The sequence below is a fragment of the Oncorhynchus mykiss genome, chromosome 27 (genome assembly GCF_013265735.2).
Source record: "Oncorhynchus mykiss isolate Arlee chromosome 27, USDA_OmykA_1.1, whole genome shotgun sequence".
In the NCBI taxonomy this organism is placed as follows: Eukaryota; Metazoa; Chordata; class Actinopteri; order Salmoniformes; family Salmonidae; genus Oncorhynchus; species Oncorhynchus mykiss.
In genome coordinates this window covers 28,050,930-28,074,736 of record NC_048591.1, presented here as the reverse complement: position 1 = coordinate 28,074,736, position 23,807 = coordinate 28,050,930, and the positions used below count along the sequence as shown (strand labels likewise).

The following is a 23,807-nucleotide window of genomic DNA, read 5'->3' as shown; positions in this document are numbered from 1 at the left end:
AGGTATTCCTCTTATCCAGATGGGACAGGGCAGTGGGCAGTGTGATGGCGATTGCATCGTCTGTGGACCTATTGGGTTGGTATGCCATTTGCAGTGGGTCTAGGGTGCCAGTAAGTAAGGTGGAGGTGATATGATTCTTGACTAGTCCCTCAAAGCACTTCCTGATGACAGAAGGCAATACAGGCCTGGGGAAAGCTGTGTAATTTAAATAAAACCAAAAGAGGAAGAGGAACTTTAGGCTACTTTGGTGAATTTACAAGGCATGCAAAACAAGACATTGAGAGATTAAGATTACTGAGAAACATGCGCACCGCGATTCTTTCTGCCTGCCCCCTCCTCGCTCTCCCTCGCCTGGGGAATATTCATTACGCTGATTCAGTTGCAAACGTTTCTTAAACTGAAGCAAACGGAACAAATCGGGGAGGGACCTACCGGTATTTGTCCAACAGAAACGAATTTTAGTTGCATGTTGCTGTGCAAATGTTTGGAAAATTATTACACCCTTGCTCTTCGCTAATGATGCGAGTGTGTCTTCGGTCTGTTTCGTGTAGAATGCCCTAGGCTATTAATTGATGGTAGGCCCTGCTTTACTGAAGTTGCGAGACATTGCAAGACAAGAAATTGCAAGATACAGCACACCATTGAAAGATACCGTTTTTGATTACCGATAGATATGGCTAGTTTACGGTTCTGACTGTCTGCCTGGTAACTGGCCTGCCTACACTGTTCCTCTCTCTCTCGCTAGCTCGCTATGAAATACGCACATTTTTGTGTTCACTGAATTACCGCAACTAATCAGTCTCTGTTCCAAACATACTGAATCTTAGGAGTTGATTGCTAGCGGAATCGAATCTTGTAACTCAGAAATGGGAGTTGACGCCACTACGTCATCGTTGTTAACAGCTGGAAAAAAGGCAGAGAGAGAAAGGCAAGCGACAGCAGCAAAGTCCTGTATGGCAATACTCTGAGAAGTTAAATGAGAAGTACATTCAAACTGGAAGGTAGAATAGAGGTACAGTAATTGTAGTACAGATCTAATGCTGAGCTAGCAGAAGGGGACGCACCGTGAGACAAACAGCGGCACAGTGAATTCACGTGAAATTTGATGAAAAGGCCATTTAAACGTTATGAAACAATTTCAATATGTCACATCCCTAATTATCCCTAATGTCGATGTATCAGGGCCGCAGGTAAACGTGTGACGAGGCGGCATTTGCCACAGACCTTTTTAAATCAGGTATTTCGATTTAGTATATTAAAATATATTGACGCAAACCCGTTAAAAAGGGCAAAGTGCTATTTGATTTGTCAACTCGCGCACAACCTCTCTGTCCTTCACATCGAAGTGCTGTTGACTGGCTTTTTGCGTGTCTTGACCAATCAGATTCACGGAAATCTTAGGTCACGCGGGCCGGTCACAACGTTCAAGCTGCGCTCTCCACTTTCCTCCAGTTTTTATTTAGCAAGAGTGACAACACATCACACTCCCGACAGACAAGCAATGTAGCAGCCTAGACACCTAAACACAAACCATCTGACATGCTGAATTGCATGGAAACAATACTATTTTTCCATCTGATCAACTGTAGGTTACTAACAACAGCTGCTGCATAGTCTACTATTGGATCCATCTCTCTGGCCAGGGTAAACGAAGCGTTGACGTTATGTATTTATAGCCCATTTGTTTGTGAGATAATGTGAATGGTATCAAATGTGGTTTATATTCAAACTTGGGTTGACTAGGCTCCCTACACTGTTTCATTCCAAAAGTTATCAACTGGATTTAATCAATAAACACAATAGCTGACAACCTGAGGAAATGTTTTAATAGCCGACAGGGTAGGAGGACACGATGCAAACCTGCATAACTCAGCCCTGTGAGTTTTATTGTCCAATCATGATGCTTTCTCTGTGTTGGTGTATGAAACCCCCCTAGTCCTATTTTAAAATATAATTCATATGAGGTACAAGGTTGCTGCAGTTGGACAGGGTTTTCAACCTCCCCTTTTTTCCCCAGGAGATATTTAACCATGTGACCTAAATAGAAAATATATTTTTTTTTATAACAGATCACGTCATACCGTATAAAGTTTAACCTGGTTAGGTTACCAGATCAAGAAACACTACGGGCCCCAGAATGTTTTGTTGGTCACACCACTGAGACCTGTGGTGCCACCGCTGAGATGTATAGATGCTTGCCCCAGGAATAGAAAATAACAGCCATAAAACTAACAGTATAGACTCTGGAAAGGCACACTCCTGGTATGTCTGCATTTAATGTCTGTTTGGTAATAAACCAACAAACTCATCTTCTTTGACTTGTTCACAAAGTTGCCAAACGAATGACACCCCAGCTAAGTACAGTACTCAACATACGCCTGCTTGTTTCAGTTCTATTCAGCATACTCCAAAATATGGGGCAAGTCACAAATATAATGCCATAATGCCACATGATTGTATGTGATGGCGGTTGTATAATTGCATGAAGCTTATTATTAGGTGGTTTGCTTAACACAAAGAAAACAGGCTGTGTTGTGTTCCGACTGCTGCTGAGAACTGCAACCTGATTTAATGCCCGATAATCTCGGAGCCCCAGGCCCTGAGCCAGCCTGCCTGCCTGCGCTGCCTTGGACCAGAGTGGCTGGCCTGGCATGTGAGTAGTGAAGGGAGTGAGTTCATCATTTCTCCTCCAGTGATTGTCCACTCTGGGAAAGTTCTTCATTTCAATTAGCTGGACAAGTGTGCTGTGGACACCTGCCACCCTTGAAGCCATTCCCGTATTGAAGAGTTAGGAAACAACGTGCTCTCAGCCAGTTAGTCTACCAGCCATCCAGAGGCTGTCCCTCCCTACCCAGCCTTAAATGCCTAAGGTGGATGTTCCTCACGCTGTCACAAACTGTAGGTACACACAATGTACACACACACTGTAAAAACACACTGTAAACACTCAAAATTGGGACAGAGTGAGCATGCAGCCGACAGCATGTTCTGAGGTAAACGCTCCCTCGGAAATGTAACATGGGCAATAAAAACCCTGAGCCAGAGTTACTGACAAACAGAGAACGGAACACGTTTTGCTCTAAAGGATGACGATAACCTGAGGGCTTGAACATTGCTGTACATAAAACCTTTCTTTCATATATTGTACATGCGCCAAAACCCCATGCAATGCTGATTTAACTGCTCTTTAATCCTACAGCCTCTACGTTATATGACAGCCACATTCTCACTCCACTCAGGGTTAAAAATAAGCCTGCCCTTAAGGGTCCGAAGACAAGTCAAGGTGTGATTTCACCTTCAAATTCCTTCACAGTGTCATTGCTCTTTAGAAACAAACACCTTATAGCCTACATAGGTCTGCATCTTTCTATATTGTTAAAAATGTCCTTGAGTCAAATTCATGTTTATTCAAAAATGATTGCATAATTGATATCAAGGGTGCTTTTTTGCATAAAACAGCCCACAGAGCAGAAAATATCAAAGCACTGTACAAATCTGTCAAATACTGTAACATATGGTTGAATATCAACACAGTCTGCACTGGAACGAAGTACTGTACACTCAGACTAGACTTCTGTCAGTATTAGCACTATTACTGTACACTCAGACTAGACTTTTGTCAGTATTAGCACTATTAATGTACACTCAGACTAGACTTCTATCAGTATTATCACTATTACTGTACACTCAGACTAGACTTCTGTCAGTATTATCACTATTACTGTACACTCAGACTAGACTTCTGTCAGTATTGTCACTATTACTGTACACTCAGACTAGACTTATGTCAGTATTATCACTATTACTGTACACTCAGACTAGACTTCTGTCAGTATTATCACTATTACTGTACACTCAGACTAGACTTCTGTCAGTATTATCACTATTACTGTACACTCAGACTAGACTTCTGTCAGTATTATCACTATTACTGTACACTCAGACTAGACTTCTGTCAGTATTATCACTATTACTGTACACTCAGACTAGACTTCTGTCAGTATTATCACTATTACTGTACACTCAGACTAGACTTCTGTCAGTATTATCACTATTACTGTACACTCGGACTAGACTTCTGTCAGTATTATCACTATTACTGTACACTCGGACTAGACTTATGTCAGTATTATCACTATTACTGTACACTCGGACTAGACTTCTGTCAGTATTATCACTATTACTGTACACTCAGACTAGACTTCTGTCAGTATTATCACTATTACTGTACACTCAGACTAGACTTCTGTCAGTATTATCACTATTACTGTACACTCAGACTAGACTTCTGTCAGTATTATCACTATTACTGTACACTCAGACTAGACTTCTGTCAGTATTATCACTATTACTGTACACTCAGACTAGACTTATGTCAGTATTATCACTATTACTGTACACTCAGACTAGACTTCTGTCAGTATTATCACTATTACTGTACACTCAGACTAGACTTCTGTCAGTATTATCACTATTACTGTACACTCAGACTAGACTTCTGTCAGTATTATCACTATTACTGTACACCATTTTTTATATATATTTTTGTAAAACCTTTATTTAACTATGCAAGTCAGTTAAGAACAAATTGTTATTTAATTGGACTTCACATGAATAGGCGCATAAAAAATGTCATAAAATAAAACATTTTATCTGTCCCATACACTGGATAGGTAGAGGGAAATGTCTACTTTTACTGTGTCAGCCATAGTAGTACAGTACCCCTGGAGAAAAGTAGGGTTAAGTGTCTTGCTCAAGGGCACAGACAGATGTTTCACCCTGTCGGCTCAGGTATTTGAACCAGCAACGTTTCGGTTACTAGCCCAACGCTCTAACCGCTAGGCTACCTGCTGCCGAAAACAAGGGGGGAAGAGAGACTGTATCAAGAAACGAGCACATCCCCTAGCTGTTCTCAATTACATGCATGTAGCCATACCCAGCCTTAAGATAACATGTGCCTCGGCTTGGAAAGCTTTACCTCCGTCATTCCTGTTTGAAACCTGATCAAAGTAACAGAGTAGCAATGCCTCTCTTTGTGTTAATAAAAAAAAAAGAAAATGCCCCAATCTACCTCAGCATCTTCAGGGAAAAACATTGTGTGAACAACTACAATGTGATACTCTCTCATTCAATCAAATGCAGCGAAGTCTTTAGAGCAGTCACCCAGGGAAATTCTACCTCACTACAGTTTCTAGACAACATGTTGATGTAAACAAGTACAGTGGTGGTGCAGCTATGGGATAAATCAGACAGCCAGTCATCTACCTGTAGCAAGCTTCAGACCAGCATGACAGTGACACTTGCATACCAAAACTAATCTGCAGGCCGACATGCCGTTCCATGACCAGACCCTCTCTGCAGGTCAGCAATGTACCCAGTGTTACAGAAAGCAACCAACAAACTAAAAGTCCTCTCCATGAGAGGTTAAAACATGTTCAGCATGTTGTCTTACCTTGGGCTGAGCACGTCTAGGGAAGGCAACTTTTGGATCGATCTGGTAAATATTTAAAAAAGGACAAGAGAAAGAGGAAAAAGGGAGATTAGAGAGATATCAATCATTATCAAAGTTGTCAATCACTTAAACACAACTAATCACAGGGATTTGGATGTGTGAGTTTAAAGCATTCCTCATGGATCACAAGACTATCCCACAGACCGGCATACACGACTTGGACGACGTTAGGATTACCGTCGCAACTGACAGTACAGACACACATTCAAAATCAGGCTTCGAGTTCCCCAAGTCCCCTTCAGGACTTCTGTTTTCCATCCTTCCCCTCTGTCCCTGGTCTGAATAAGTCCTTGATCACCAGGTGAATGGACTCCTTTAGCCAATCAATGACATTAAATCTACCAATGAACTACCAGGGAGAGAAAGACCCAGCTGTACTGGGAACCTTTGGGCTCAAACCTCCTACACTAGTAAACAATTATCAGTGTGGGATTTCACATCTTCCCCACACAGATGAATCAAAAGTCATATTAAAGCTGGCTGATTTAATCAAATGCACAATTTAATTTCCTTTTGCATCGTCAAATTGTCCTGGTCCGTCATTCACATAATCCCGCATTACTCCGTAGAAGCATAGCTGACTAATAAATCAATAGCCCTTCACACATCATGGTTAGTCAAGGTATATTGACCAAGAAAATGCATAACTAGCATTAATTCCCAGGTTAATATTTAAGCGCTATGTGAAAAATGTAAAGAAAAAAGCACCATACCACATTTTTTTGATTGAAAGCGCATTTAGACTGCATAATCATATAATTGTAGAATAATTAAAAATCAAAAGTCCATTCAAAATATATTACATTTGAGTTTTCTTTAATATACTTTGTGATTTTGGCAATGCCCTTTATCTACAGTGCCTTGCGAAAGTATTCGGCCCCCTTGAACTTTGCAACCTTTTGCCACATTTCAGGCTTCAAACATAAAGATATAAAACTGTATTTTTTTGTGAAGAATCAACAACAAGTGGGACACAATCATGAAGTGGAACGACATTTTTGGATATTTCAAACTTTTTTAACAAATCAAAAACTGAAAAATTGGGCGTGCAAAATTATTCAGCCCCCTTAAGTTAATACTTTGTAGCGCCACCTTTTGCTGCGATTACAGCTGTAAGTCGCTTGGGGTATGTCTCTATCAGTTTTACACATCGAGAGACTGACATTTTTTCCCATTCCTCCTTGCAAAACAGCTCGAGCTCAGTGAGGTTGGATGGATAGCATTTGTGAACAGCAGTCTTCAGTTCTTTCCACAGATTCTCGATTGGATTCAGGTCTGGACTTTGACTTGGCCATTCTAACACCTGGATATGTTTATTTTTGAACCATTCCATTGTAGATTTTGCTTTATGTTTTGGATCATTGTCTTGTTGGAAGACAAATCTCCGTCCCAGTCTCAGGTCTTTTGCAGACTCCATCAGGTTTTCTTCCAGAATGGTCCTGTATTTGGCTCCATCCATCTTCCCATCAAATTTAACCATCTTCCCTGTCCCTGCTGAAGAAAAGCAGGCCCAAATCATGATGCTGCCACCACCATGTTTGACAGTGTGGATGGTGTGTTCAGCTGTGTTGCTTTTACGCCAAACATAACCTTTTGCATTATTGCCAAAAAGTTCACTTTTGGTTTCATCTGACCAGAGCACCTTCTTCCACATGTTTGGTGTGTCTCCCAGGTGGCTTGTGGCAAACTTTAAATGACACTTTTTATGGATATCTTTAAGAAATGGCTTTCTTCTTGCCACTCTTCCATAAAGGCCAGATTTGTGCAATATACGACTGATTGTTGTCCTATGGACAGAGTCTCCCACCTCAGCTGTAGATCTCTGCAGTTCATCCAGAGTGATCATGGGCCTCTTGGCTGCATCTCTGATCAGTCTTCTCCTTGTATGAGCTGAAAGTTTAGAGGGACGGCCAGGTCTTGGTAGATTTGCAGTGGTCTGATACTCCTTCCATTTCAATATTATCGCTTGCACAGTGCTGCTTGGGATGTTTAAAGCTTGGGAAATCTTTTTGTATCCAAATCCGGCTTTAAACTTCTTCACAACAGTATCTCGGACCTGCCTGGTGTGTTCCTTGTTCTTCATGATGCTCTCTGCGCTTTTAACGGACCTCTGAGACTATCACAGTGCAGGTGCATTTATACGGAGACTTGATTGCACACAGGTGGATTGTATTTATCATCATTAGTCATTTAGGTCAACATTGGATCATTCAGAGATCCTCACTGAACTTCTGGAGAGAGTTTGCTGCACAGAAAGTAAAGGGGCTGAATAATTTTGCACGCCCAATTTTTCAGTTTTTGATTTAATAAAAAAGTTTGAAATATCCAATAAATGTCGTTCCACTTCATGATTGTGTCCCACTTGTTGTTGATTCTTCACAAAAAAATACAGTTTTATATCTTTATGTTTGAAGCCTGAAATGTGGCAAAAGGTTGCAAAGTTCAAGGGGGCCGAATACTTTCGCAAGGCACTGTACTTCTCCACAGTCAGATGAACTCATGGATACCATGTTTATGTCTCTGTGTGTAGTTTGAAGGAACTAGTGCTAGCAAAATTGCTAACTAGAATTAGTGCAATGACTGGAAGTCTACAGGTACAGTTGAAGTCAGACGTTTACATACACCTTAGCCGAATATATTTAAACTCAGTTTTTCACAATTCCTGACATTTAATCCTAGTAATAATTACCTGTCTTAGGTCAGTTAGGATCACCACTTTATTTTAAGAATGTGAAATGTCAGAATAATAGTACAGAGAATGATTTATTTCAGCTTTTATTTCTTTCATCACATTCCCAGTGGGTCAGAAGTTTACATACACTCCATTAGTATTTGGAAGCATTGCCTTTAAATTGTTTAACTTGGGTCAAACGCTTTGGGTAGCCTTCCACAAGCTTCCCACAATAAGTTGGGTGAATTTTGGCCCATTCCTCCTGACAGAGCTGGTGTAAACGAGTCAGATTTGTAGAACTCCTTGCTCGCACACTATTTTTCAGTTCTGCCGACAAATTTTCTATAGGATTGAGGTCAGGGCATTGTGATGGCCACTCCAATACCTTGACTTTGTCCTTAAGCCATTTTGCCACAACTTTGGAAGTATGCTTGGGGTCAGTGTCCATTTGGAAGACCCATTTGCGACCAAGCTTTAACTTCCTTATGCCTTGAGATGTTGCGTCAATATATGACGCCATATATTTTGTGAAGTGCACCAGTCCCTCCTGAAGCAAAAGCACTCTCACAACATGATGCTGCCACCCCCTTGCTTCACGGTTGGGATGGTGTTCTTCGGCTTGCAGCCTCCCCCTTTTTCCTCCAAACATAATGATGGTCATTATGGCCAAACAGTTATATTTTTGTTTGATCAGACCAGAGGACATTTCTCCAAAAAAGTACCAACTTTGTCCCCATGTGCAGTTGCAAACCGTAGTCTGGCTTTTATATGGCAGTTTGGGAGCAGTGGCTTCTTCCTTGCTGAGCGGCCATTCAGGTTATGTCAATATAGGACTTGTTTTACTGTGGATATAGATACTTTTGTACCTGTTTCCTCCAGTATCTTCACGAGGTCCTTTTCTGTTGTTCTGGGATTGATTTGCACTTTTCGCACCAAACTACATTAATCTCTAGGAGACAGGGGATGTCTCCTTCCTGAGTGGTATGATGGCTGCGTGGTCCCATGGTGTTTATACTTGCGTACTATTGTTTGTACAGATGAACGTGGTACCTTCAGGCGTTTGGAAATTGCTCCCAAGGATGAACCAGACATGTGGAGGACTACCATTTCTTTTTCTGAGGTCTTGGCTGATTTCTTTTGATTTTCCCATTATGTCAAGCAAAGAGGCACTGAGTTTGAAGGTATGCCTTCAAATGCATCCACAGGTACACCTCCAATTGACTAAAATTATGTCAATTAGCCTATCAGAAGCTTCTAAAGCTATGATATAATTTTCTGGAATTTTCCAAGCTGTTTAAAGGCACAGTCAACTTAGTGTTTGTAACCTTCTTATTCACTGGAATTGTGATACAGTGAATTATAAGTGAAATAATCTGTCTGTAAACAATTGTTGGAAAAATTACTTGTGTCATACACATAGTTGATGTCCTAACCGACTTCCCACAACTTTGGAAGTATGCTTCCCAAAACTAGTTTGTTAACAAGACATTTGTGGAGTGGTTGAAAAATGAGTTTTAATGGCTCCAACATACAGTTGAAGTCGGAAGTTTACATACACTTAGGTTGGAGTCATTAAAACCCGTTTTTCAACCGCTCCACAAACTTCTTGTTAACAAACTAGTTTTGCCAAGCATACTTCCAAAGTTGTGGCAAAATGGCTTTACTTGTTGAGTGTAGGGGGCAGTTTTTTGATGTTTGGATGAATAACGTACCTTTTTCTCAGGCCCAGAATCTAGAATATGCATATAATTGTCAGATTAGGATAGAAAACACTCTAAAGTTTCCAAAACTGTCAAAATATTGTCTGTGAGTATAACAGAACTGATATTGCAGGCGAAAACCTGAGGAAAATCCAACCAGGAAGTGCTGTTTTTCCTGAAACCTCTCTGTTCCATTGCATGCCTTCCCTCCATTTAAAGGGATATCAACCAGATTCCTTTTCCTATGGCTTCCACCTGGTCTGAACAGCTTTTAGACATAGTTTCAGTCTTTTATTCTGAAAAATGAGCGAGAAAGATCACATCCGTCAGTGGATGGCTGGGTGCCAGCAGCCTATTATCAGTTATATATTGTAAAAACAACCTGAGGATTGATTCTAAAAAACATTTGACATGTTTCAACTTTACGGATACTATTTGGAATTTTTTTCTGCCCCGTCGTGACCGCTCGAGCCTGTGGATTTCTGAACATAACGCGCCAACCAAATGGAGGTATTTTGGATATTAAAAATAATCTTTATGGAACAAAATAAACATTTATTGTGTAACTGGGAGTCTCGTGAGTGCAAACATACAAAGATCATCAAAGGTAAGCGATTCATTTTATTGCTTTTCTGACTTTCGTGACCAATGTACAAGGCTGCTAGCTGTTTGTAATGTTTTGTCTGCTGAGAGAGATGTCCTTACATAAACGCTTGGTATGCTTTCGCCGAAAAGCTTTTTTTTAAATCTGACACGCCAGGTGGATTAACAACAAGCTACGCTGTGTTTTGCTATATTGCACTTGTGATTTCATGAAAATTAAATATTTTTAGTAATTTAATTTGAATTTGGCGCTATGCAATTCAGCGGATGTTGACGAAAATGATCCAGCTAAGGGGATGTGTGTGTCAAGAAGTTAAGGACAACAATGTCAAGGTATTGGAGTGGCCATCACAAAGCCCTGACCTCAATCCTATAGACTCAGTTACACCAGCTCTGTCAGGAGGATTGGGACAAAATTCACCCAATTTATTGTGGGAAGCTTGTGGAAGGCTACCCGAAATGTTTGACCCAAGTTAAACAATTTAAAGGCAATGTTACCAAATACTAATGGAGTGTATGTAAACTTCTGACCCACTGGGAATGTGATGAAAGAAATAAAAGCTGAAATAAATCACTCTCTTAAGTATTATTCTGACATTTCACATTCTTAAAATAAAAGTGGTGATCCTAACTGACCTAAGACAGGGAATTTTTACTAGAATTAAATGTCAGGAATTATGAAAAAGTTAGTTTAAATGCAGTTGGCTAAGGTGTATGTAAACCTCCGACTTCAACTGCATCTGCTATAAACTTCATCATTGCGCGAACGCTAGTTAGCATTGGCTCGCACAAATACCTCTAACTTCCTTCATACTGGCACAGAACCTGTATCGCTTTAATCGCTTCAAAGCCACTTAATGTTTCCCTCCTGGAAAACAGGATTTTCATTTCAAATCAAATAACACTGACTGGAGTCATCTACTCTTTTAGCTTACATTATGGATTTACAATAACATGGTTATTACGAGACCACATCCCTGCATGCTTTTACGCAGAACAGCTAGATATAATTTCCTGATTCCATCCAAGGGGTTATTATGGCAGCCAATATGAATTTGAACATTTGGGTTCAGATTTAATACAATGAGGCCTGAAAACAAAAAAAGGCATTGTATTATTCATCATTGCATCAGTTTACTGCAAAACAGTCATTTATGTTTTCACTATTTGTTACAGAATTTGCTCTATGTGCTGAACTGCAGATATGTGAATTGTCAAAAAGTAGCTCAAACTAAATATCAAGTCAGGTGTTAGAACCAACCACAAGACTTCCTCAAGAACAATTTGTGCAAATCAAACATTCATTTGAACATTACATTTTCCCCTCACTACTAAAATTGAAATCATGCACAAGAACACATCCCGTTAAAATGGGACAGTCAATGCATTAAAACAGCCAGGACATTCAAGACACATTTGCCATTTGTCACAGTAAGGTTGAATATAGCCCCAACATTCAATTGTCCTGTGAACAAAGGATTTTTCCTTTCACATTTTCATCTTTAAGGCCACATAGCTAAAAGGGGGAAAAGACCATCAGTGGAATATTGTGGATAAAGTAAGATGAGAGCTTGTCAATTGGAAAAAGAAAAAAAAAATAGAAGGAACGGAGGGGAAATATAACAGAGAGAGCTGTCGGTGTGTGACGGACAAAAATACTAGACACTGGTAGAAAGTGACTGTTTGAATTCAGCTGACTGAATGCATTAGCGGAGTGGGATGTGATTTAGCCAGAAAAGTGTTCAGTCTACAAGAGATTGCTTTTACAAATGACATCAGCAGAAATCCTATTGTCGACAGACACTGAGTATTATTCAACCCCAAGCCTTCATTTCCATGTTATCAAGGATTACATAAAACACGATGCATGTCAAGTATACGCAGTGTGTGTATGCAGTACATGCCTCAGCATATGTAATAGAGGAAAATACATGTGCCGCAATGGAAAACCACAGGTATCTCCAATTGAAATAATGCTAAAACTCTGATCGTATACCTGTGAAGTAACTCTGTACTAAAACTAGTAACAACTTAGAATGTTGTACAATTAATGAGGGTTTAAGGGCATTTTGCAATCACAGACTATTCTAATAGGGAATCATGTACATTGAATGTTAGAGGAAAAATAGAACGACTGTATCCTGATGAAAGGAAGAAAAAAAACAACAGCAGCTGCATTGAATTCCCCATGCTGACAAACCAAACCATGTTGCTGTCTGGATTTCAATTTCCCAGTCTAGCCTCACCTGGCAGTGTTAGAGCCAATTTATGCTTCATCCGAAAATGTGGTCGGAGGCGCCGTATGGATGATGTGACGCAATTGAAGAGCTTCCGGAGGCATGCAGAGGCCAAATTGAGCTCTGCACCTCATCGTCGTGCGCCTCGCTCCGCATTGACATGATTGGTTGACAGTGAGTGAGAGTGGGAGGTTCTGTATAAACACAAGCTCACTTCCTTGAAAACTTCCTCCACAACAGCTCTGCACTTCTCCGCAAAGTACAACAAGTATGAGTGCCCTGACTTCTGCAGAGGCCATATCACCGTAAATCCTGCGTGGCCAATGCAGACGGCGGACTGACCAGGCAGCACCTTTTAAAGGCCAGTGTGTTTTATGTACATTGAACCAAAATAAGCACAACATGAAACAATTTCAAAGATTTTACTGAGTTAGTTCATATAATAAAATCAGTCAATACAAAATTAATTAGGCCCTAATCTATAGATTTCACGAGTAGGAATAATATAATAATATTAATATATAATAATAATAATAATAATAATATGCATGTTGGTCACAGATAGCTTTAAAAAAAAAGGTAGGGTGTTGATCAGAAAACCAGTCCGTATCTGGTGTGACCAACATTTGCCTCATGCAGTACGACACATCTCCTTCACAGAGTTGATCAAGCTGTTGATTGTGGCCTGTGGAATGTTGTCCCACTCCTCTTCAATGACTGTGCGAAGTTGCTGGATATAGGCGTGATCTGGTACACACTGTCGTACTTGTCAATCCAGAGCATCCCAAACATGCTCAATGGTGGACATGGCTGGTGAGTATGCAGGCTATGGAAGAACTGAGACATTTTCAGCATCCAGGAATTGTGTACAGATCCTTGCGACATGGGGCCATGCATTATCATGCTGAAACATGAGATGCTGGGCCGGATGAATGGCACGATAATGGGCCTCGGGATCTCGTGTTCGTTGTCTGTAACTTATGCCTGCCCATACCATAACTCCACCATGGGGCACTCTGTTCACAATGTTGACATGAGCAAACCGCTCGACCACAGGACGCCATACAAGCTGTCTGCCATCTGCCCAGTACAGTTGAAACTGGGATTCATCCATGAAGAGCACACTTCTCCAGCGTGCCAGTGGCCATCGAAGGTGAGCATTTGCCCACTGAAATCAGTTACGATGCCGAACTGCAATCAGGTCAAGACCTTGGTGAGGACGACGAGCACACAGATGAGCTCCCCTGAGAAGGTTTCTGACAGTATTTCAAGAAATTCTTCAGTTATGCAAACCCACAGTTTCATCAGCTGTCCGGGTGGCTGGTCTCGGGCGATCCCGCAAGTGAAGAAGCCAGATGTTGAAGTCCTGGGCTGGCATGGTTACACGTGGCCTGCGGTTCTGAGGCCGATTGGACATACTGCCAAATTCTCTAAAACGACAGAGGCGGCTTACAGTAGAGAAATTAACATTCAGTCCGCATGCTAATTGCACACTCCCTCAACACTTGAGACATCTGTGGTATTTTGTTGTGTGAGAAAACTACACATTTGAGTGGCCTTTGGTCCCCAGCACAAGGTGCACCTGTGTAATAATCATGCTGTTTAATCAGCTTCTTGATATGCCACACCTGTCAGGTGGATGGATTATCTTGGCAAAGGAGGAATTCTAACTAACAGGGATGTAAACAAATTTGTGCACAAAATTTGGCAGAAATAAGCTTTTTGTGCATACGGAACATTTCTGGGATCTTTTATTTCAGCTCATGAAAAATGGAACCAACACTTTACATGTTGAATTTATATTTTTGTTCAGTATACATTTCCATACGATGAAGTGCCTTTTTAGTGTAAGAGCTGTTTGAAATGACCACCTGAAATTTCAGGCCGTTTTGGTGGGATGGAGTTTTGACATCACCAGGTGATAAATGAGTTAATAGACCAATAAGAAAGTGTTCCAAACCGCTCTGCCAATAACAGCAAATGTATATTTTCCCCTCCCCACTTAGACCACTCCCAGGCAGTCCTAGCAAAATTCTTGCTTGAGAAATTGCTCTTTGCTTAGAAGCGGTTTCTTTTTTACCATTTTAATTGGAGAAAAAAAAATCCCATTAAGGTACTTTGTTACCCAGAAATGATTTGATATTGAGATAAAAATGGCTGCATTGGACCTTTAAGGTGAGATGTGACTCCCCTCTATTTCACACTGCACCAGCACTTTAATGTAGAACACCTCCCAAGGCACAGAGAGGGGAGTCGGCAGCTCAATGTTGACTCTATTACATTATACCACACAAGCAGTAGATCCTCTAAAGATTCTACTCTAGGTCCCTTAATGCATGGATGTCATCAGCTGTTTTCTAATAATCCTATGTAGATGCAAGTCCAGAAAGGAGGAGGGGAGAGAAGGCATCAAAAACACTTAGGTACACATCGAGAGTTAGGGAGAGGGAGAGTGTGTCTACACTGCTTCCTTTGCTGGGCTAAAACTGCATGTCCTCTCAAATAGATTTGCCCTATATTTGTTTGTTTGCAAGACTAACATTTGCCCCTTATTGATGGTTTTGTTAGAGGTGTACTAATGAATCTCAACATTACATTCAAACCTGCAGTCATAATGATTCCTGCATTATTACAAATTCATTAGGCTACAAAATAAATGGCATATAGATTAACAAAGAAATGTGGATTTAAATGAATATCAGTGTAATTTTCCTGAGGTGAGGTGTGGGAAGCTACAGGCATTTCCTTCTTCAGCTATCTGTTTTATAAACCTAGAGCTTCTGGCAATATCAGAGCAGTTCTCATGAGTTCCTTGAAGACAATCTAGGCTGCTTGTATTCACTCCACCACTCCTAAACTGCGAGCCCATTGAGCACTGGCTCACACAGCTGAGTTAGAGCATACACTGCAGCATCTACATACAGAACATGACATTGTTGACATTACTGAGCTTTCAATGAACTATTTTGGTCCCACATTACCATACATCTTTACATGGTAGTTACATTGGCAGTTTCTGTGTAACTACATATTGTTACTTAACCTACAACTGCTGTAATGTTTGTGTCATGCACACTTTCAAAGACAAAGCACTAGAATAAAAAATTATCAAACTATCCAATATGGAAAATCAAACACTAAACGCAGAGGGCAAATCATCACAACACCATTTTTTTGCAGTCATGGCATTCCTCTGACCAACTGTCACCCTCAGAGAAACATGAAACCTGTAATTAAGTTGAAGTTATAATCTATCCAATTTCATAGGAAGCTGGTGGGAGGAGCTATAGGAGGACGTGCTCATTGTAATAGCTTGAATGAAATAAAAAGAACGAGTCAAATATGTGGTTTCCATATGTTTAATATTGTTATTTATTCCATTCCAGCCATTACAATGAGCCCGTCCTCCTACCTCCTCCCACCAAACTCATTTCATCCATCCATACAAACTAAATATACTGTAACAATAAATTAAACAATAGCGGTATGTTTTTATGGCATTCACTGGGGATAACAGTTAGGCTTGGGTTTGTGATTTAAAATGGGTCATGTTGTGCGAATGTGTGCACTTTAGCAGACTTGCAGTGAGAGAGGAAGTGTATAATATGCAGACGGAAGGTGTGTGGATAATATGCAGACATCTGAGATGAAGACACGGGTAAATGGGTGGATACTGAGGCCAATGACAGTCTATTGGGAATTGGGAGGATGAAAAATGAAAGTTTAAATCAAGATGGGGTGATTTTAAAAACAACATTTATTTATAAACTGCATTTTGTAAAAAAGAAAAGCCAATAATGCCTGATGGTGCATAGATATGTACAACAATGTAAAGCCTACTAAATTCTATAAAGACAGCTGGGAATGTATTTTCACAAAAAACAAATACAGAATAACAATCACTTTATATAATATGCAGATTCAACAATAAACATGTTCCCCCATCTCAAAACACTCAGATGTTCCTGGAGAGAAAGTGTTGCAGGTGCCATTGGTACTCAAATTACTTTATGTAACATGGCACTCAATACTCAATGGTAAAGATAGGGTTAGCAGAAGGTCTTGTAATTTGAAGGAGGGTGGGCTACTTATTGGCATCAAGTGCATGAGGCTGTGAGAGTGAATAATCAATAACTCAATAGGACATAGTCAATCATGCCAGACAGGTGGGTCACAAAACCACAAAACACTTCATTTAAAACGTGACAGAAGAGAGGAGACATACCGTTTTTGAGTCTAATTCATGGTGTTGCTGAGCTAAGACGTTATCTACACTGGCAGCATCTATGTAAGTAACGAACCCGAAGCCCCTGTGAAAAAAAAACAAGAAACATTGTAAGCAGTGAGTCAGTCAGTAGGGGCAGGAGAGTGGTCAAACAGCCCATCAGTCAGTAAAGTATAACTACAGCCATTACATGGAAACAAATAATAAAACCAAATGACAGGCTACATTGTAAATCAAATTGTATTGGTCACATGCACATATTTAGCAGACTGCTGGTGTAGCGAAATGCTTGTAGACTAACAAATATATAACGCAGCCAAATGTTACATTGTAACAAATATTTACAAACATTAGCTATTATGGAGTATGGTAGGTAACTTGATATCAAAAGAGTTTACCTTTCATATCAGATTCAATTATTTCTTAAATGTAAATGCCATTTCCTTTTATTGCTGCACAAGGAATCATGTGAATGAATAGTGTAGTCTAATTATTTCCTATATTTTCAGGAATATTCAAAGATCCTCCAGTATTCTATCTGAAGTGTCCGGTCAATGTCAAAATGCGTTACCTTCTGAATGGGCTGATTCAATCGCTTGTAAAAGCGCAACAAAAATAAATGGCTGATTGCTTGCTAACTGACGTTGTGTTGTAAGGACACTGCAAAACCACGTACGTTAACAATCAAGACAAATACAAACAGTGGGAAAATATACTTGCTAATTACCTGGAGCGTTTTGTCGTTGGATCTCTCATCACCATGCATTCTCTGATTTCCCCGAATTTAGTAAAATAGTCTCTAAGGCTGTCTGCGCAAAGAAAAACAAACAGAAGGTTACTGGACGTTTTCATTCGTCTGTCAAATATATAATATTCTATGTACGAGCTTTAAAATGCCTCTAGCCATACACATAGGGGTCGAATAGAGGACTTCAAATGATTGGAAATAAAAATAACCTTGCGCGCACTAAAGTACACGCGCGCTATGAGGTACACACACACCATATCCCCCCAACACACACACACACACACAAAACACAGACGTTGCAACCAGCACGGGCAGCCTCAGCTACCACAGAACACATCCCGACAATGCCACACTGTAGTCCGCAAATTATTTTCTTACCTGGCGAAGTTTGCCAGCTGAGGCCACCGATAAACATTTTACTGTAAGGGGAAAACATAGCAGAAGTGAGTCCAGATGTCAGATCGGCCATTTTGACAAGTAGCTAACTACTTGCTATAGCGACCAAAAGCGAGCAAAACGTTGGCAGAGCAGCAGCAAGAGCGCTGTAGTTATTAAACACAGCGAGTTTAGCTATAGAAAAAGGGGGCAGGCCCGTTTGTTAATATAATCAAACAAGGGTGTAGTTGACTGCACCCGGAAAGCAACATCAATGTCAGTGCTTTGATAAGCCTTGCACTATTGATACAATGTAGCTATAACGATAAAAGTGACACTGCTATTTGCAGTCTTACCCCGGGTCGTGTTGAGAATCATTAGGGTTTCCTCCAGATGTGGCTTGGCTCCCGTCTCCCTCCATAGCTAACCCAACTATAGCCAGTAACTAACGAAGACGCACAAGGCTACACCGAAGCCCGCGAAAGAAAATATCACTGAGCTGGGAATGCAAGCGTCACACGTGGAATCAGCTCAGCCTGTCTCCCTCCCCTCCCCCCTTCACCCACATGGGGCGTGGTAAGCGCTCGTCACCTAACCAATTCAATTGACGTCATTAAGCATTCCCCGCCCATATACAGCTGTACTGTAGCTCACCATTGTGCAGATTTGTTGTGTGTGTGTGTGTGTGTGTGTGTGTGTGTGTGTGTGTGTGTGTGTGTGTGTGTGTGTGTGTGTGTGTGTGTGTGTGTGTGTGTGTGTGTGTGTGTGTGTGTGTTAACAACATTTTCTATCCATTTACACAGACTGTAAGTGACCTTGCCTGATAAAGGCTATTTCCTAGATTGCCATGATACTGGAATATATTTCAGATGGCCATCTGTGATACCTGTGAATTTGACATAAAACACAAAATCAGTTCTCTGCAGTTGGATGGGCAGCTTGACAAATCTCACTTTATTTACTAGCTGCTATGCATCCTCACAAATTCACTAGTAGTCTACTACTTTATGTTGACAGAGGGGATATGTGATACATTTACACAAGTGTTTTAAGCAATAAATATTTAATCAAAGTTTTGATAAGTGTAATAAATATAATTGGGCTGGTTATGTACTCTACCTATCTATCTAGGGCATGTTAGGTAACATCTCAACAAGTAAAAACATGGATATTATATTGTGACATTTACCTATTACAGGAAAAAAACTGCATGTCTAAAACATAGATGGATAATGTATAACCATGGAAACACTGGAACCAGGATTGTGAAAGTGAGAGCTCAATTAAGGCTGGGTGCTCATGCTACAGTGATTGCTGTTTATTTCATCAAGCCCTCTGAGCGAGATAGAGGAAAAGAGAAAGAAAGAAGAGGTAGAGAGCAAGAAAGACAGTGAGAGAGTAGGGTGGAAGAAGAGAATCTAAAGAGAAAAGCCCAGGGCCCATTGACAGGTCATCACTCTTTCTTTTCCCCACTTCTTTATTTGTGTTTCCCCCTTAAAGTAGAACTTTCAAACCACATAAAGTAAAGGCTGCACACATCAAGCCAAAGACTTGGCAAAGCCGACTTAAATCTGACCGATTGATTGGCATGTGGAGGCTTGCGGTTTCACCTCACTGGCTAGCTAGCATTTAGGAGCTGTCTTACTGTTGGCCAACTACACAGAGAGAGGCACCGCTGGGCCTTCTTCCTCCCCTTGCAGTTGGTTTATTTTCACTCAGAAATTCAATGTGAGAGCACAACAAAATGCCTATCCTGCTACCAAAATCATAGTTCACTTCACTCAATAATTTAGATGACAATGTACTGTTGTTCTGTATTCATTGCAGATGATTGACATTAAGGGATGAATGAATTGTTGATGGATAGATTCCAGTTGGCAAGACAGAAAAACTCTATATTTCCTCAGGAGCCTGGACAATTTTGTTGTTGTTGACATTTCCTCTTTATCATCTAATGACTGCTTACTCAGTTGCACCTGTTGGAGTTACATGTTTGCATCTTCATCCGAGGCTGCTCACAGACAGACAAGGTTGGTGTCAGTATCGAAGCTACATGTTAAATTCCAGGTCCATGGTTTCATTATCATAATGGAGCAGACAGTGCTCATTGTAAAAATGATCTTCGAATTTCACACAAAAAAATGTACTTTAATTAAGTTTCTAATAACTTTTAAATGAAGCTTAGATCGCTGTAATTCAAACTAATTATATAATTAACAGTAACAAGCACAATACTTAATTACTATAAATAGTTATTATTAGGGTGCTAGGGCATCATCCAAGTACTAAACATCATAAAATAAAGTGCTGCCCAAATACCTATTTGATAAACCTTCAACACAATTATATGGCTACATGTGGGTAAAGAAAAACTATTTCCTCTCCTCAAATCATGTTCTCTCCTCACCTCCAGCTGATGTTTATGCAACATAATCATCATCCTAAGAATACTTCCAGAACCACATGAGGGACAGAGGTGGGAAGAGGACAGGACCAGAGGAGAAGAGGATACAACACAATGGAGACCGAGCCCAGGGGTCCAGGCCTCAGGGTCCAGACTCAACAGCTCTGTTTTCATTTTCCCCCTGTAATCATGGACTGATTCAGACTTGGCTGCCAGGGAGATCAAGTAAGTGGACTCTGACTGGCCACTCAGGGAAATTGTTGTTAAATCTAATCAGGTCATTAAAAAAAAGAGAGTCAGAACAGTATAGCTCTACTGTATGCTTCTCACTGTATAGAAATGTCTCCAGCCATCAACAACCTGTGATTTGATATCTTTAAAAGGCCTTCTCATTTTCACACATGTTCAGTTTATTATAGTAGGAGTCCACAGTCACCACCACAACAAGACGCCGTACATTACTTCCATTTATGAGAAAATTTATTGTTTATCTTGATATCAATCATCTGGGGTATAAACTATACTTTTATTATCCTCCAAGTGTAATGTTATTAAATATGAAATGAATTTGAAATTCTTTGGTTAAAAGCTTACAACATACAACCTGCCATCTAGGAACCTAATCTGGAGCTGTACACAGCTGTGGTGAGCAAATAATATCCAGCTCCTCAATCAATGAGTCAACAGGATTTGAAGAGCTACACACACAGATGTGTGCATTGATTACCTCAGATACAGAGAGGACAGGTTCACTAGTGGTTAGGCTTTAACACGAGTGGAACACAATGAAATAAAGCAACAGGCCTGGCAGATTGGCGTTAGTTGGAGCCTCCTGGAGCCCCAGGGATCTCTGACAAATTGGAACTGCTATTAGAATGTATTGTGAAGAGGCAATTTTCACAGATCACACCAAGTAACGGAGATAAGAAGATCCCCAAGACTTTCTCTTCTTGGGAAGATGAGTGGAGGAGAGGAGACTGTAGCGTTATCAAAAACCAAAGATAATAGGAAATTACAAACTGTGACTTTATTAACCAACTGGGGACTTGGAGGAGTCACTTCATTTCCCTACACATGTTGCGGTGGCCCCTGAATCTGTTCAAACCAACTGTAGACTACATATTTAACTGCTGTCATTAAAATCTCCATGCATACATTGCGATATTAGCGCCACACTCTTCTCAAAAGACAGTGAGCAGGAAATAAAAAATAAACAGTCGTTACTCTGATTACTGTGTGGTAACCACAATGTTACTAATAACCATTATAGAGTACCTGATAATAAGTGACAAATAATATCATTTGACTGGTTCAACATATGGTCATTACATGCTAATTAGTAATGTAATGAGCAACATGTAGCCTAGTCCTAACTGGGCTACATTATACTAGGTAAGCAACACAACGTTTGAGATGACCAGGGAGTTCCTTCTATGTGGGAGAATGAGCAGCATAGCATGCTGTTGTTGTCTGTCACTCTGTTGTACTGCTCCAGATCTATAGTATATCATAACAGAAGTCAACTCCTGATCATTGCAATGGTTTGTGATTGTCATGCTAGTGTGACAGACATATATTGGAATGAGAGTGAAGCCTACTAACCAGAGAAATAAACACTTTTATAGATAGCATTTTTACCAGACATTACGGCCAAACTGACATATTACTGTCCAAATAGTAACATATTGCTGACCAAACTGACATGGCTGACATACTGTTTACCAGATTAGTGTGCTGCAGTGGTTTATGGTTTTGTGCTCAGTTAACACCAAGACAAACAAGACATGTCAGAACAGAATTCCTCATGTGAACAGGTCCCAACTGTAATTTCCTTCCATCCTGTTTAAATGCAGACTGATCATTTCACATGGGCTTATTGCATGGCAAACATCCTGTTTTAATGCAGACTGATCATTTCACGTGGGCTTATTGCATGGCAAACATCCTGTTTTAATGCAGACTGATCATTTCACGTGGGCTTATTGCATGGCAAACATCCTGTTTTAATGCAGACTGATCATTTCACGTGGGCTTATTTCATGGCAAACATCCTGTTTTGTTTTTATCCGTTTTCATTAGATGTTGAAAGATTTCTACAAGTGGACAAAACCCCTATCTGTTTTTATTTGTTACTAATTAAAACATTGAATTTGTTAATGAAAAAAGCCCTCCATGCACAGAGCAGTATCATATTACGTGCCTTTGTCGACTGGTCGCTTGATGTTTTGTTTTTGTTACAGTGTGATGTGTCAGCGTTGTCGGATGCATGTTGTTGCCAAAGGCTTTAGTGCAATGACAGCCACACACAGCCACACACAGTCACACACACAAAGTCACACACACACACAGCCACACACAGTCACATACACAAAGTCACACACACACAGTCACACACACACAGGCACATAGAGTTCAATTAAAATGCATCCTGTTTAAAAAAATAATAATTACCAGGCACATCGAGCCTTAAAACAAAAGCTGTGAGCTTTCATTCAAATGAACATTCATCAAAAAGCTATGGGTCTGAGCATCAAAGACACAGCTTCTCTCACCAGCTGGTGGAGAGAGAGACTCCTGCATGAGTCTATCCACACTACTTTGTAACTCTCTCCAATACACATCAGTAGATCAAATGGTCTCAAAAACAGGTGCTGAGCACACACTCATACTTGAACTACAAAAACACACAAAATATTTTCATACTGTATATGCTCTTTGTGGTTACCTGATGTTAACTATCATCTTAATATACATTTATTCACTCAGTTATTGTGTATCAATTATTTATTTTCCTGTATCTGTCCATCTAGATTGTATAGTAGACTAAGTGCTGCTTGTTCCATATTGTTGACTGACATCTCCTCTAGGCTTTGCTTTGCTACTCTGTTGTTAAGCTGTCTTCATGGGTGACTTGTCAGTCCCAGTAGACCTTTCACAGTGACAGGTCCCACTTATGGAAAGACTGTAGCTGCATCTCAATGAGAACTGCCACCTTGGGTAGCCTGGCACAAAGCACCCTGGCCTTAACCCATGGTAAAGATGCCTAAAGGGCATTCATTCAGGGTTTAAGGTTAAATAACAACTAGGTTTAAGAGGCACAGTTGGCAAAACTTTGGCTTTTTTTTATGGTCAACATTAATTAGCTTTTAATATTCCATTGCATTCAGCCGGTGTGGTCTAAAATACTGTAATTTTTTTTTATATCTATGCTGCTACATCGACCATACAGTATATGGGCTGTCTGTGTGGATCCAAAATACCAAACTCATTCCCTCGCCTAGACTACTGAGGTAGCTGAGTTGCGGTCAATTCCATTTCAATTCCAGTCAGTT

General features: G+C 40.3%; 1 protein-coding gene across 9 annotated transcripts in view; it reads right to left on the bottom strand.

The window, feature by feature from the left end:
* The window catches only part of LOC110507900 (RNA-binding protein Musashi homolog 2), a 372,381-nt gene extending 353,731 nt beyond the window's left edge, over positions 1-18,650 (bottom strand). For 4 of the 9 annotated variants that reach the window (XM_021588309.2, XM_021588310.2, XM_021588313.2 and 1 more), the window contains exons 1-5: positions 18,428-18,649; positions 18,075-18,115; positions 17,676-17,757; positions 16,949-17,033; positions 5,453-5,494 (exon numbers count right to left, since the gene is read on the bottom strand). In XM_021588309.2, the coding sequence (XP_021443984.2) occupies positions 5,453-5,494; positions 16,949-17,033; positions 17,676-17,757; positions 18,075-18,115; positions 18,428-18,492 (315 nt within the window). In that variant the 5' untranslated portion in view covers positions 18,493-18,649. Of the gene's footprint in view, positions 1-5,452; positions 5,495-16,948; positions 17,034-17,675; positions 17,758-18,074; positions 18,116-18,427 lie in introns of all 9 variants that reach the window. The other 5 variants (XM_021588306.2, XM_021588303.2, XM_021588305.2 and 2 more) reach the window with 2 other exon arrangements.
* Between the last annotated feature and the right edge of the window lie 5,157 nt (positions 18,651-23,807).